The sequence below is a fragment of the Diorhabda sublineata genome, chromosome 3, assembly GCF_026230105.1.
Source record: "Diorhabda sublineata isolate icDioSubl1.1 chromosome 3, icDioSubl1.1, whole genome shotgun sequence".
In the NCBI taxonomy this organism is placed as follows: Eukaryota; Metazoa; Arthropoda; class Insecta; order Coleoptera; family Chrysomelidae; genus Diorhabda; species Diorhabda sublineata.
The window spans coordinates 32,315,609-32,332,342 of NC_079476.1; the positions used below are offsets into that span (position 1 = coordinate 32,315,609).

General features: G+C 31.4%; 1 protein-coding gene across 3 annotated transcripts; it reads right to left on the bottom strand.

Annotated features, from left to right (window-relative positions):
• Nucleotides 1–9,385: 9,385 nt before the first annotated feature.
• LOC130441495 (uncharacterized) lies at nt 9,386–16,705 on the bottom strand. 3 transcript variants are annotated; one of them, XR_008909621.1, is made up of 4 exons: nt 15,704–16,705; nt 14,049–14,108; nt 11,938–11,992; nt 9,386–10,159 (listed from the first exon to the last, which is right to left on the bottom strand). XR_008909621.1 is itself a non-coding variant. In XM_056775208.1 (3 exons), exons 2-3 carry the CDS (start codon nt 14,049–14,051, stop codon nt 9,452–9,454), a joined length of 711 nt encoding a protein of 236 aa, XP_056631186.1. In that variant the 5' UTR covers nt 14,052–14,108; nt 15,704–16,705; the 3' UTR covers nt 9,388–9,451. The 3 variants fall into 3 exon arrangements, 2 of the variants coding, with proteins under 2 accessions (XP_056631186.1, XP_056631187.1); XM_056775208.1 differs by lacking the exon at nt 11,938–11,992 and having other exon boundaries at nt 9,388–10,159; XM_056775209.1 differs by lacking the exon at nt 14,049–14,108 and having other exon boundaries at nt 9,420–10,159; nt 16,667–16,684.
• Nucleotides 16,706–16,734: the final 29 nt, after the last annotated feature.

Below are 16,734 nucleotides of genomic sequence, written 5' to 3' on the forward strand. Positions count from 1 at the left end.
ATGAACTTTCAACAGCTTTTATCATGCAGCTCTTGTAAATATTTGTTAAATGCTACGAATCAAAAACCGAATTTGTAAAACATGTTTTATCTTTAAGTATCTCTGATTCAATTTTTATATCAACTTTTGAAGCAGTGACTTAGTTATATATATATATATATATATATATATATATATATATATCCATAAAATAATACTAAAATGAGTATTTACATCACGGTTTTGCTTGTCTTAGTATATAGTAAAACTATATTTAATAATAACTGTTCTTACGTTCTTACGTTCAACCTAATTTTGAGTTGTGAATTTTCTTTTGTAAACAGGTGGTAAAATGACATAGTTTGATGACCTCAATATGATATTATTCCAGGAAAAAAACACTTGAAATGTATGAATCACATAATTTATTATTTCTAGATTCATTTACGAATCAGATTTAAGTTCAGTTTGTCTGAGATTGTAATTTAACTTCACATTATTGAACCAGTGAACTAAAGAAAAGCTACAATTGGGTAACTTTTCACCTCTTAACAGGTAAATAAAGTTCCTAGGAGATTCTGCGCTTTCCAGTTTTTTTCCTGCTTAAAAACAGCCCAGTATGTCAAATAATGTACTACTTTTGATTCATCATATTTCACAGCTATTAAAATTTTAGTTTTTCCATAATATCCATCTTTTTTATCTTTGAAGTCTTTCTCAAAGTGATACTTAAATACTTATGAACCAAGAATTCGTCAGTCGAAAACTTCAAGTTTGTGGAAGCTTCTGTTAATGTCCAGGACAGACATTTAAGATCACAGAACATAATAACAATGTACGGCTATATGGTTTTCCGTAGTCAAAATGAGAATGACCAGAGCAATAATTCATAATAATTACTTACTAAAAAATATTTGTTAATACTACGCATCTTTTTTTATAAATAGTAGATGAATTATATGAATGTTACAATAAAAAGATAACTTGGTCACTGCTAGATTTGAAAGCACGATTTATATGTGGTTGTTCATATTACATTATAATTTTCTGGACATTCATCAAAATGATTGTTGAAGCAACGGCAGCGGCAATGTTAGTTTCTTTATAAAGAAATGAAATATTGTCTTATACATATATGGAAAATATATTTACAGAAAACATGAGTTTAGAATGGTAATTTATATGAAATTATAGGAACCAAAAAAAGATCAAATTATAAAAATCAAATTAAGAAAAGTTTTTAACCATAGTAATGATTATTTTTAAACTTAGGCAATGGTTTAAAGAACTTTGTATTTTTTTTTCTTCTCGGCAGCTAAAAGCATCTTCAATACAATACAAACTGATATTCAGCAATGGCATTGTCAATTAGCCTCTTGAAACTTAGACTTCGTTCGATAGACGGATCAATTTTCATAAAGAGATCACGAGGTTCATTTACCATTCTTAAAGCTTCATTAAGATTTCTCAAATCAAATGACACGCTTGCAGTGCTTGTTGGAGCCTCATCATGCATAGGTTGTGAATTTAACAGTTCCTCTAAGTCGGTTCCAGTTAAATCTTCATACTGCGATTCGACTACGTTCGAATTTGCTCAAGTTATTTGTCAAAGCAGGTACAGCTTATTCAATATAAATGCTTCAACTTTTCAAACGATTATTTAATGTTTAGAATGTATTTCGCTGTCAAATTTTTGCCGGAATTAGGACACATTTCATAACAGCCATAATTATTTTGAAGGTTCATCTAATATAAAAGAGATTGAAGGCCTGGATTGTTCCACTTTAAAATCTAAATACTTTTTTGAATAAGTTTCTACTCCTAGACATAGAACAGTCACGAAAAATATCGCTTTCATAACACACTAGCAGGACATCCTTTTTAGGATTCAACAATCTGTAAAACATCAATGGTTTGATAACACAATATACAGATGCATTAGAATATAGCAACAGAGTAATTATATCTTTTTCTGCCTTGAATAAAAGAGTAGACTTTTCACTTTTAAAAATAAATGTTTTGACATATTATTTTAAAACAGTGCGGTTTCTATACTCTATTAACTAGTAGGTTCGCAAATTGTAGCTCCTCACTGTTCATTCACCACCACTTTTTCGGAAATTGTGACTTTTTTACCAAAAAAATTCTTAAAACTTCAATTTTAGGGATAAGTTAAAAAAATTTTTCTGGGTTGTACTTGATAAATAGTATAGTTTCTAGAAAAAAATAGTATTGCATCGTGGCTTTCAAAAAGTATATTTATTTTGAAGGTTCCGTGGAACGACATACCAAATACGGCGTAACGAGTTGCATAACCAATTTGTCCAAGCATGCTTTAGCTGATATCGATTTGTTAATGCCATTGTTTACCAATTTACATTTTAGTAGAATTCGTGCATTAACACCTGCCATGTCAAGCATACCAAAAAACTCTGTCTGGCCAGCGATTGCTTTTAGCACAAACGGCATGCGAATGGCAGAGCCAATCGAAGCAATCAGTGCCTCCTTCAGTTGGGTTGTAGTGTAAAATAACTTCAGGTTTTCCGTTGTGCATAGCGTCTATGCATTTATCAGAAGAAATTACCAGCGCTACTTTATTTGACATTGTTTGACAAACACTTTTTTGATCACTTTTGCAACACTGTGGTCACACTCGGTCAAAATGACCCCAGTAGAAAAAACATCTGTGCACATTAAGAGTTTAGACGCACCATGATAGCTTCCAAAAACCTTCAGACAACAACAGATGGCACCACATATTTCGATTAGAAATTCATTTTTCAAACATCAATTCAAAAACTGCCTGGAGTCATTTTGACATAGTGTGACCATTCCGGGTTAAAAGATAATAAAAAATAACATATTGAAAGAATGATGAACAGATACCATAATTAATTAACAGAACAAAAAATTAACCAGACACTTTTAATTACCATCACAACTATCAAATTATTTCAATTTTTTGATATATTATTTAATATTGATGTGGGCCCTGAAGGGTCATAATCGTAATATTTTACTGAACTAAAATCTAAAACACCCAAAATCAAAAAAAGTAAATATTATATATCAAGTACCTTGTAATGATTATGACGCTGTTTATATAGGACATACATCTCAGTATCCAAAAAATAGATTAGAACGTCAACAATAAATAATTTTATTAATAGCTGCTACATATTTTTCAAATGTAGGAACTAGGTAAATATAATTTTTCTGGTGAAAAGAAATTTTTATTTTAATATTCATAGTAAATGATCTATTGATAAATATAATGATGCAAACCAAAATAGGCCATACGTCAATTTTACCTGTTATCTTGAACTGATTTTCCTAAAACCTAAAATCAAGACGATTCATCACGATTTACTAGGTTTATAGCTATATATAACAGTTTTTTGTATTTACCATACATTATTAGTTTATATTATATGAAAATATTTGTCGGCTATAATTTAGAAATAAGATGGGCTTTGTTAATGCGACTATTTCCACCTATGTATTAGTCCAATCTGTGTCTCTGCATATAAAATAACTGTCATCTATGGAATGCTTATATTGAGGAACAACCACATCTAAATAGCTATGTTAAGAAAATTGACATGTATTTTATACCCCTAACTCATAAAATTACCATGTACAATTAAACCAAATAAAAATGATATCCAAGCTGGTAAAACTGAATTTTGAAATAATAATTTTCTTGTCTAATGAGATAGTAAATTCGTAAAAACGTTGAGCTATCACTACCATTAGATTGTGGTTATTTCTGGGCGCATGTACTAATACGTACTTAAGGAATGAGTAACCTGAAAGTACCACAAACTACTCTTATATCCCTAAAGAATATAGGAGTCCACACTTCGTACTATGTACAATTTTGATTTAAATGTGCTGCAGTTTTTTATCACAAAACGCTTCGGTTTGAAAACCTACTTTCATTTCACAATAAACAGTGGAAATTAATTTAAAAGTCGTATATTTCTATTTAAAAAGCTTCTCTGATTCCATTCACTTATTCTTTTCAATTTAACAGAATTTAATCCACTGATTACACTATGTGCCAATGATTCTCTAAATTGTGTTTAATAAACTAAAAATTAACACTTAACTCACATACGTATTACATAACACAAAACAGAATTTATTTTGGCGGCTGTACACTCTCTAGGGAGTGCTTTTACCAACTCTCGCCGAGAGCTCAGATGCAGTTGCGAACGCCGAGCGGTGTGAACTGGTTTCCGCTGTTCAATTATTATTTATAAGTGCAAAAACTTTGTTTATAAGTATGTTCACATCCTGTACCAGATTTCAAAAAAAATTTCGTAGGTGTCTTATGTACGTTGCCATTAAAGAAAAGAGTCTATCCATATGGGATTCAGTCTGTACCTTAATCCAAACACATCGTGTACCTTTTTTTGTCTTTATGAAATTTATGACTTGGATCCCATAGTTCGGATTCTATTTGATATATTTTCTACATATATAAAAGAAAGTTGTGTTAGTTACAATATTTATAACTCAAGAACGACTGTACCGATATGGCTGAAAATTGGTGAGGAGGTAGCTTAGAGCCAGGAGACGGACATAGGATACTTTTTATTCCGTTCGACAGCGTTTCCGTGTGACTTGACATATACCACTATAAAACGTGGTATAACAAAACGCGCATCTCAAACAGCTAAGTAATTTTGTTGAAAATTTGAGTTTCAAAATAAATATTTAGGTGAATTGAAGTGAAGTGAAGTGTAATTACTAATTCCGCGACCAAGAAGATTGAATCTTTCCTGACAAAGCCGCAATGCAAGAAGGATACGAAATACTGCAAATAAAAGGACTGAAGAACAAGAAATTGCACGTGAACAGCGCCACGTTAGTATGGCTCGACTTCGTGCTTCTCAATCACAAGAGCAAAGTGAGGCAGCCCATGAAACGGCTCGGTTGACAATGCAAAATTATCGAGCGAACAACAGAGGTCAACAAATAGATAATTTGCGACGCAGAACAAGAGATTCAAGTGCTGATCTGAATCGAGCAGCAATGATTACAGCTTACATCCTAGTGTTTGCATTGGGCAAATGGACGTTGTTTGCGAGTATTGTGGTGCATTAAAGTATTCCGGAGAAACGCCAGCATTATACTGCCTTAGTGATAAAGTGAAATTGCCATTGTTGACTCCGCCACCTGAGCCATTGTATTCATTGCTTTGTGGCGAAACACCAAAATCAGGCCACTTTCTTGCAAACATTCAAAAATACTTTCATTGTTCCACATATTAAATTCGTTACTGTAATATCGTAGTGACACGTGTCTTCTGCTTGGTTGCTGAATCGAGTTCATAACAGTGCTTCGCGAGACATGTCGATACCCTTTGACTAGGAAACGAAAAACCGACAGCCGCCATAAAAATTTTGTAAGACTTTTCCGAAATACTTATACCTAATTTACAATTTCCCTAGCTTTCCAAAGCATAATAAAAAGAGTCGATTATTCCTAGAGCATAGTTTGGCTTTTTCTTTTGTGTTTTCCAAAAATTTTCAATATAATTTTTATTTTATGTAGAATGCAGTGATATCCTATCTTTGTATTGCAAACAAGTTTTAAGGTTAATATTAACAATAAATATATAATCATCGATGTCCAAGGAGTCTACCTACCAATGCTGTATACTGATAAGTGTTAACACAACAAAACGCGACTTCGTACTTCTTTACGTCTAAAACTGTAATTTTAAATTTTTCCTCCCTTTAGAAGTGGCAGAAAGTGAAACTGAGGATAAGGCATTACTTTGTTTAAGTATTCATACATACAGGACATTTTTCCCCAGTGCCTAGTCATCTTATGACTGTTGTATGAACTAATAGCGGTGATGAAATATTAAAATGGTTTTTATAAAAATTGAATTGTATACCGATAAATGTTAGCACAACAAAACGCGACTTCGTACTTCTTTACGTCTAAAACTGTAATTTTAAATTTTTCCTCCCTTTATAAGTGGCAGAAAGTGAAACTGAAGATAAGGCAATTCTTTGTTTAAGTATTCATACATACAGGACATTTTTCCCCAGTGCCTAGTCATCTTATGACTGTTGTATGAACTAATAGCGGTGATGAAATATTAAAATGGTTTTTATAAAAATTGAATTGTATACCGATAAATGTTAGCACAACAAAACGCGACTTCGTACTTCTTTACGTCTAAAACTGTAATTTTAAATTTTTCCTCCCTTTATAAGTGGCAGAAAGTGAAACTGAAGATAAGGCAATTCTTTGTTTAAGTATTCATACATACAGGACATTTTTCCCCAGTGCCTAGTCATCTTATGACTGTTGTATGAACTAATAGCGGTGATGAAATATTAAAATGGTTTTTATAAAAATTGAATTGTATACCGATAAATGTTAGCACAACAAAACGCGACTTCGTACTTCTTTACGTCTAAAACTGTAATTTTAAATTTTTCCTCCCTTTAGAAGTGGCAGAAAGTGAAACTGAAGATAAGGCAATTCTTTGTTTAAGTATTCATACATACAGGACATTTTTCCCCAGTGCCTAGTCATCTTATGACTGTTGTATGAACTAATAGCGGTGATGAAATATTAAAATGGTTTTTATAAAAATTGAATTGTTAATTTTCTTAACAACGCTGCAGGTGCCAATGATATTCAAATGTTTTTTATCCTGAACGTCTTTTATATCATTTGTCTTCTTAAACTGTTATGTAACTATAATTTTGTAAAAATGTTATTGTTGTAAAATATTAATGTTTGTAAATTGGATGAAACTACGCAAAACACCAAAACTATTATTTATATTTTATTTTATTGAACAGCATTATAATTATTGTTAGAATATATGAAATAAGATGTTTCTTTTTTGTATCAATAAAATGTTTAAATAAAAGCAAACAAAATCGTTTACAATAAATTGTTATTTGAGAATCTATGGTTTCATTGTAACAATCTTCCAACTAATGTATGTATGTATATATAGATTTGGAGTCTCGTATACACTGCGATACAAAGGATCTATTGCTGCGATACTGGAGAACCCATTTTCACAGCTGATTCATCAATCCCACTCCTTTTAAAAAGTCTAGAATGTGAGATGGCTTTAATTGCGTCTTCTATTTCGCTCCCAGGTGTAATGCTCTGGAATTCCTTAGCGTTTCACACTTTCCCAGAAGAGTCTTTGTCAGTCTTCAGCTGATGATTCATATTTTCATAGTTACAGAAGAATGCGTTAGATCAAAAACAGTGTGGTTACAATTATGTATGAACATTTGTCTTTAAGAAATCTTTTTTCAAAGTGAGTGCCGCGTTTACTCTCAGTCGATCAAAAACAACAACGTGTTGATGATTCCGAGCAGTATTTGGCCACGTAATAAATCAGATTTTTTGCGTCGATATGTGACAATGAATGAAACGTGGATCCATCACTTCCCTCTTGAATCAAGACGATCATGGACTGTATCCTGGAACCACGTCCGAAGTATCTAAATATACAATAGTCAGCTGGTAAGGTAATGGCTACAGTATTTTGGGATGCGCATAGAATATTGTTCATCGACTATCTCCAAAGGGGAGAGACAATCAATAGCGAATGCTACATAGAGTTGTTGGATTGGTTGAATGCAAAAACCAAGGATAAGTTAGAGAAGCGTAAAATCTATTTTTGGCAAAAAAATGTTTTTCTAAGTCAAACGACTGATGTATCTTACCTTCCGTCCTGAATCGTCGAGAACATAAATGTTTCTTTAGATAAAAGAATTATCAGATACTTTTCACACTATTGGAATAAAAAAAACAACTTATATGGTTTTAGAATATGTTTAAAAATAGTCGAAAATCATCAAATATCGTTTTTTTTTACGATACAACCCGCAACTTAAGGCGAATTCAGTTAAAGAAAGATAGTCTAATTATTTTTTGTATACATTGAGGACACTCTTAAAACCCTTTTTCATTATTAGAACAAAAAATGAATTGTTTCGTAATTTTTCTCATTGACCGGTATTTTCAGTTTTTTGGTAACATTAATCCTGTGCAATTTCAAATTTAGAAAAAAAACATATTTCAATATTTTTCAGTTATAACGACGCCTACACACAAAAACTTCTACCAGGAGATATTTTGAATAAATTTACTAATGACTTTGATTATAATACGAGGATATATTGAAAAATTCTTAGCCTACTATAGAACCAAACAAAATTTCAATGTCAAAATATTGTATTACTCAACATATTCTCCTCTTAATTGGATACATTTATTACAGCTAAACTGCAACGTCTCTAGACCTTTAAAAAAAATGTTACTTTTAAACTTTTTTTCAGTAGAGGAAAGAAACGATAGTCGGACGGTGCCAAATCTTGTGAATAAGGGGGGTGTTCTAGTAAATCAAACCCTAAATCACGAATTTTTTGCATGGCAACATGAGATTTGTGTGCAGGGGCGTTGTCCTATAAAAACAAGACACCTTTGGATACCTTTCCGCGACTTTTCTCTTTAATCTTTTTCCCGTAGGTCAGTAATGTCGTATAGTAATCTCCACTTATTGTTCTACCCTTATCCGAAAAATCAATTATGATTACTCCATGGCAATACCATAAAGCTGAAGTAAGAACTTTTCCAGCAGCAACGAAACTTCTTAGGTCTTGGAGAACCAGAGTGTCGCCATTCCATCGACTGTTGCTTTGTTTCTGGATCGTAGAAATGTACTCAAGTCTCATCCAAAGTAACAATTCGGTTTAAGAAGTCTACATCGTTTTCAATTCGAGCACAGATCGAACGCGATACTTCTACCCTTGCACGTTTTTGGTCAACATTCAAACATTTGGGGCTCCATTTTGCAGCAATTTTTCTCATGTCCAAATTGACGTGAAATATATAATGAACGAGTTCATACGGAATATTCAATGCTTCAGATATCCGTTTCAGCCCAATTCGATGGCATGATAAAATCATGTCATGAACTGCAACGATATGTCCGGGGACTGACACAGAAACTGGCCTTCCCGATCGGTCATAATCTTCAATCGAAAATTTACCTCCTTTGAAACTTGCAGTCCAATTTTACACGGTCGCATACAAAGGACATTTATCTCCAAGGGTATTAAGCATAGCTTCGTAAATCTGCTTACCTCTTAACCCTTTTACACACAGGTACTTGCTGATGGCTCGATACTCCAATTTTTCGCTTTTTTCACGTCAAACTTTACACTGACACTTCTAATAAGTTATTGTTCGTTGCTATGGTAACGCGATATTTTGTTTATATATGAACTGGTCTAGGCTAACTAGATATCCATACCACCCCGTATTTTCATCAACGTTTTAAATTTGAAACCACCTGTACAAATTTCAATTCTTCATGACCAAACATGAAAATGAGGAAAAGTTCAAATAAAACAGTATAAAAATGTTTATTTTAGCTTGGCTACATATTTTTGTATCAAATAAAATATTACACTCAGTTAAAATTGTCATTTGAAGAAACTTTGTAGGAATCCATCAAACCTTCAAGAGATAAATTGATTGAATTGTTGAATGGATAAGTTGGACTAAAGTTATCGATTATATCAATAGGTTCGTTTTCTTGCTGTAGAAGACACTGAATAAGATTATTATCCCTTTCGGTAAGATTACACTTGTTCCAAAAATTTGAATCATAATTGAAAATGAGATCTTCATTGTTCAAAAACGGTGATGGAATGTCCAGCATATGTAATTTATTATTAGGTTTGGTCAACGTTGAAGTGCTATTCAACTTTTCAGGTACAATTTTTCTAACAGTGGGTAAATTTATTAGAGAAGTTGTGGCTAAGGATTTCCTCAATTGTAATCTTCTTGTGAAATTTCTTTTGTTAAAATAAAGCGTTTCAAGCTGTTGGTTATCGTTCGTCAAATCTATTAAAGGAACATTTTTACTTTCTGTGTTATATGAAGTCCCTACATAAATAAGGGATTCAGACGATGGTATTTTTCCAGTTTCCAATTTTTTTGTAAACTCCCGATACATAGATTCATTTTCTGAATATTCCATTTTTCTCTTGATCAATTTTTTAGCTTTCCCTTTTTTTATTCTTGTTCTTTTCACTTTGCTTTGAGGCCCCATGTTCTTTCCCCTTTTACATTTATTATATGTGGAAGTATATTTTGGATCTCCCTTGTTAGAACCCTACAAAGTAGAATTTTATTCGAATTAAAAATGTAGATATTTCTATCCCATATCCCAATATACTCGTATGTAGATGAGGTGGTAATAGCATATTTTTAGAAAGTCGAAATAGAAATTTTGACTATGCATACGAGGTGTAGCCATAAACTAACGATACTTGTGATTCTAAAAATTTGATTTTGATATTATGTTTATTTATTTACAGTAACCTTCAATATACACCCCTTTTCTATTCCTACATCACTCCAAGCAAATCTTCCATTACTCGAAACGGTACAGGAAATTTTTTTCTTTCACACTCAAATCTTATTCTTTTCAATGCAGATTTGATTCGCCACACGTTATTACCTTTTCTAATAAGTTTAAGTCATTTTCAATGTCAATAAAAATATTTTTTCTACTACCGTGCGTAAAGTACGTGCTTACATGCAGGAGGTCTCAGGTTCAAGTCGCGCTGATACCATTTTTTATTTTTCTACTTATGTAGTAATAATCATTTTGATTTAGCATTTATACATACCGAAAAGAGTTGACAAATTTAATAGCACAAATTCATCTGATTTGTTAATTTATTCTAATCTGCATTAAAATGTTCAAAATATTAATAAATATATAATTTATAAGGAAAATTACCATTAAAGTTCTCTATTTTGAGAAAATTTTTGCTAGTAGAAAAAATATTGTATGCAATTCGTATGTGAAGGCCTTTTTTCGACTCAAGTGATTGTCAATAATCAAATTCGTCGAAAAGAGGCTACATTACAGTTGTCACATACATAACTATAACAAGCTTCTTATGTTCAAATTGAGGATTTTAGGCAGCAGTTTTGCACACACTTGTCGCATGTTAAAAGTTTCATGTAAATTTTGCCGCCCATATCCCTTGTCACGAATACTTAGCCCACGGTCAGATCGAATAAGATCACCGACTTTTTCGATATTTTCATCGGTTTTTAACGTGGAAGATTGACCTAAACCATTCAAAAACACGTAGACGCTACAAACATTCATAGACTTGTTTCAATAATTATAAGGTTCAGTTGCAGTTTTTCCAAATTCCCTGTGACACAGTAGATATCGCATTCGAAAGAGTAGGCTTCAGGCTAAACATCTCAGCTAATTTGAAAACGCATAAACTATTCAAAAACACGTGGACGTGACAAAAATTCATAGACTTATTTCAATAAATTATGAGTTTCAGTTGCAGTTTTTCCAAATTCCATGTGACACAGTAGACATCGCATTCTAAAGAGTAATCTTCAGACTAAACATCAGTCATTAACCTTTGGTATATGCATACTTTTTCTGTAGCAGCGCTAGTCTCGTTAATTGAAAGCCACACCTCGTAGATTAAAGATATAGTGTATCAAGTATACGAAATAAATCAGTTTTTTATTTCTGTATCATCAAACATATCAAAATGTTATTAATTGTTAAAGTCAATCTATTATTACTTGAAGAAGCTTGATATCATAGTAGACATTTTTATTGGAATTCTATAAAAATAGAATATTAAAGCTTTTCAAAAATTGGTTTTTTGTCCACAACTCGCTGATAATGAAGACATGAACCGAATACTGAAATAGTCATTCACATTTTATTTCATTCATTATATATAATAAATAAAGCAACTGTAGATTATCAGTCCATTACATCAAATCCACCTCGCCGGCATTCATTAAAAATTACTTATGCATAAGTTTCGTATGTATAATTTCTTTTCTCCAATAAAATTTCTAATTTAAATCTCTACTGAATATTAATAAAAACTTACCTACCTGAAAAGCTACTTTTTGGAACCGGAATCGTTAAGCTGATGAATTATTGGCGTTACTGAAAATAGAATATCCATTTTCTTTCTTTATTACATGTTCAATACAATTTTTTCATACATAATTATCAACTTCCGATATAACTCAACATATATTCCAGCCACTACCCTTCTTAAACTATTACCGCTTAGTGTTACCATTCGGATACGAGTGTAGACTCCCCTAAACTGTTATTGAATGGCTGCATTTATTACCAAAAATACCAAGTCACTAGTGCTGACCCTCGACCTCACCTATTTATGTTGAAACAACATTCAGAACATATAATCCTATGCACAAAGTTTATAAAGAATGGTGTGATAAAAATGGAGCAGCAGTAGAAAGGAAATCATTCAATGAACACCTCGACAAAGACAATATATCGATTTTTGAACCTAGCAAGGACCAGTGGTATAATTGTCCTGAATTCACCACTGGGAATATTGATAAGGCAGATCTTAATATAATGAAGAAAGTTGTACTAAGTTGGAATTTCTGGAAGGTAAATTTTACCTTCAGTCGAAAAGTGCGTCAGTGTAATTGTGAGTTTTGGTGTAGTATAAACAGTGTATTTCGTAAGAGAGATGAAGCCCATACAGCTAAGCAGTATGCGATCTCATGGTGCTCAGATAATACAATGGTGATCATAATAGATATACGAAGCTTTCTACTTAGTCCTAAATTATTAATCTGAACAATATTACAAACATAAACTACAGGTACATAACTTCACCATTTACATAAATAATAACAAGGACGTACACTGTTATATATGGCATGAAGGTGATGGTTAGGAGGACTTCTTCGAAAATTTAACAATGGGACTAGAAAAAGTCTAATGGGACTAATCTCTGATAAGAGGATGCACATATTAAAATATAAATAAAATCCTTGTTTGTGCTTTAGCAGATTACACAGCATATTGAAAAAGTCAAACTTGGAAAAGCCCATATTATGAGGAGGGTAGACTGTACATTCATCATTATTTCAAAGTGCCTATTTTTACACCAGATGAATATGTAAGCAGAATGGTAAGTTTGACTATAATTGTCGATTCTGTTATATATAAACTTTGCTGAATTTCTTGATTTAAGTATTTAAATGAAATGAGAAAATGATTACTTTATTGTACCAATCTCTTATGCTTCTTTAGTTTGTTTACAAAAAAAGACATTGTGCATGTGAAAAACATCCAAAATTCGGGAAATATTTATCAAATCATTAAATAATTTATATAGAAAATATCCGATATTTAAATAGAATAATGCTTCAAAAAATAATATCTGTCAATAATTTTTGTTTAATGATTCCCTTATTCGTTTATTAAAAATGAGAAATAATTTAGTAATAAGGTTATTTATGTCGCCTTAAAAAATATCCAAAGTGGATATAGCGCACTTTTGGATGCGCAAAAACGATATATTCACTTTTGTGTACTTTTTCAATCCAAACTTGTATTTATAGCCTGAATATATTGAAATAATTATTTAAAAATGTAAAGTATGATTTTATAACTTATTACATCAAGTGAAAATATAATAAAAGGACTCTATTTCAATAAGATTATATAAAACTACCATATTCACAATGAACGAATTATGTATTTTGTTTATAACTTAGTATAACTCATCAAATCTACAAAAATGAAGACTAAATAATAAAACTTCTACAGTACTTAAAGTGATATCACATTATTTGTTCACTTCCACATATAGATTGTTATACTAATACTTCTAATGTTAAAAATATAATAATCATATGCAAGCAGGATATATTTCTTTCATTCAATTAATAACATTTCAATATTATACAAACGTCTGTATCAGGATAAAGAAACATTTGAAAAAGACAAGTAGAAATAATTAATAATCACCTAAACTAATAACCACGGAAAAATCGTCTACCAGAAGTATTTTGGAAAAATTTAAAAATCAAAAGACGTAATGTTGATGATTGATAATTCAAAGAGCGCATTTATATTCAAACTGTCAAAGCAAAAACAACAATGGGTAGATAACTATAGTCTAGATGTTTTAATTTTTTTTAATTTGAATATAATATCAAATAGAAGTACTTACCATGTTTTGGTTAATTTTAAATCCAAAGCAGTACTCCAAAATAGTTTAAAAATCGAATACCTGCAGCGTAATTAATTTTGTCAGAACGTCAATCTATTTAACCAACTAGATTTGCGGATGATATTGGAAAATAAGAGTATTGTAAATAAAAAAACTGATTTATTGTAACTATAACCCCAACCAAACTTTGATAATTTTATTCTGCAATATATTATGGGAGGTTCACAACTTTATAGTTCTAGTTAACTTGACAGATGAACATAAGTATCATAAATTGGATGAAAACACGATTTGGGCAGTTTAGGATAAAAATTTCTATTATATTTATTATAAAAATTTCAATAGAAAAATATTAGTAAGGGAAGTTATAAAGAGTTTTTGGATTATAAAAAACGAATTAAAGTAATTTTAAAAGTTAAAAGAAAGAATTTTTTTCCAAAATTAAGTACTTTAATATATTTCTTAAAGTGAAAAATTGAGGAAATACAACCCTTTAAATAGGTTTGTTCTCAATGGAATTCATATTTCGGGAGTGATTATAACACAACGATAATCAATTTTAAATTACCTCCTAGAGTATCCCCGTATGAATAACTTTTTTATCACTTTGAGAGGCGCATTATGATTCATTATTATCTTATCCGAAAGAGAAAGGGTATAAATTCGACTTATATGTAAGTGTATTCTTAATTTAACGAACCACACATTGAAACCAATACTTGTTTTGGATTTCTTGAAGGTCTAGGAACAAGGGAAGCACTAGCCAACTTATAAATACTCTTCCAGAAATGTCGAGACATGAGGAAATATGTCTATGCCTGTTTCATAGACTACAAGAAAGCCTTAGATCGAGTTAATCATACAGTCCTTCTGACATTACTACAGAAAAAAGGGTTAAGACAAACAAGACATCGAGTTTATTAGAAACCTTTATTGGAACCACGAAGCAACGGTTAGATATGGACAAACGACATCAGAATCGGTATGTATAGAAAAGAGGGTACGACAAGGTTGTGTTTTGTCATCAATACTGTTTATTTTGTACTCTGAGCAATATTTAACCAAGCATAGGCGATGACGAGGATGAAATAAGAATTAACGGCAGAACATTAAACAATATAAGTTATACAGACGACACGGTTATCATTGCAGACAATCCAGAAGCCTTTCAACGCCTAATCAACAAAGTTGTAAAAGTGGGAGATTAATTAGACATGAAAATTAATGTAACAAAACAAAAGTAATGACTATAACAAGACTTCCAAACCCACAACTGAACATAAACATCTATGATATCGCAATAGAGAAAGTTGAGATTTTAAATATCTTGGCAGCCGGGGCTCCAAAATTATGTATTTTAATACTGAACGTTTATAGAATAACCTCATAAACTTGGGGGTATTAGTAATAAGGGTTTTAACTTGTGTAAAACTTGATGTTTTCTATAACTACTTTATTATACATGTTAACTATAAAAGTGTTGATTTGAGAGTGTTGTAATTTAAGTTTATGCAGCTTGAACTTTTATAGACTCCATATTATAGTTTAATGGAAAAGAAAAAAAAATTAGCATTCATAACGAAATCGCTCAGTAATCTAACTTCATAAAAATGAACTTGGAGATTTATAGTTTACTTTCCATTAATGATTATTACCTGTAGGTTCGTGTTGGTTTATACGAAAAAACATTTTTTTTCCTTGTCGTCGTTGCTTTTTCTCAAATGTTATCCTTATAAATTCCAGTCTCTTTGTTTTAAATGTTTGTTTATACTTTATGAACGTATTATTGTCTTTAAACCTCATGAATTATAAAAATAGGAAAGTCAATAAAGAAATAAAATTCAGTATCGCGACGTTTTCAATTTTTCCAACAAAGCATATGAGTTTCGAAGATTATGACAGACATATGGACAATGGATTCTAAAATATTCCTTAGAAAAAGGAGTTCTGTGCGTGCGAAAAATTTATTGTGAATTGAATGGTACCTACTCTTGTATGGAGATTGAGAGTTTTGGTTTGCCAAAAAACTCCGTAACCCCTTTATATGGTTGCTCCATTTAAAAATAGTCACCTAAATAGAAAGAAATTGGGTGTGGAATGAAACTACGGTATGATTTCATCGGCGCCAGGATTTGGTTATAAAATTTTGTGAAACGGCTTAAAATAAATCGAAAATGAAGAATAAGATTTTTCGATATTTTGCATAGTTTTCCAGATATTCCAGACTTGAAGTCGATAAAACCTAACCTTACCCCACCAGGGCTTCGCCTTTGAAATGTACGTTTTGCTTGATAAGATCTAAACAGCATATATCTACATTTAGTTATCGATGAAATTTTCATATTATTGCTAAATATTTTCCTATTTTTATAAACGGTACTAAAAAAACCGATAATTCTTTTTAAAAAAGGTTGAATTATTCCCGCATTTATCCTATATTATGTAGTATTTATCAGGGAGTGATGAAAGTCTTATAACTGCCCATTTTGCTTCAGCAATCGGTTCTTTACAACATATGGGAAATTTTGTAAAAACTATACTGAATACACTGTTAATACCACCATTACACCAACACTAACGATTACACTGTCTGATCTTCGTTTAGATAAACAGTTTACCTTCAGTCTCTGAGTATTGGACAATTTGGTTGCTCGGGCACCACCGCATAATTCAAGGTTTATAGATA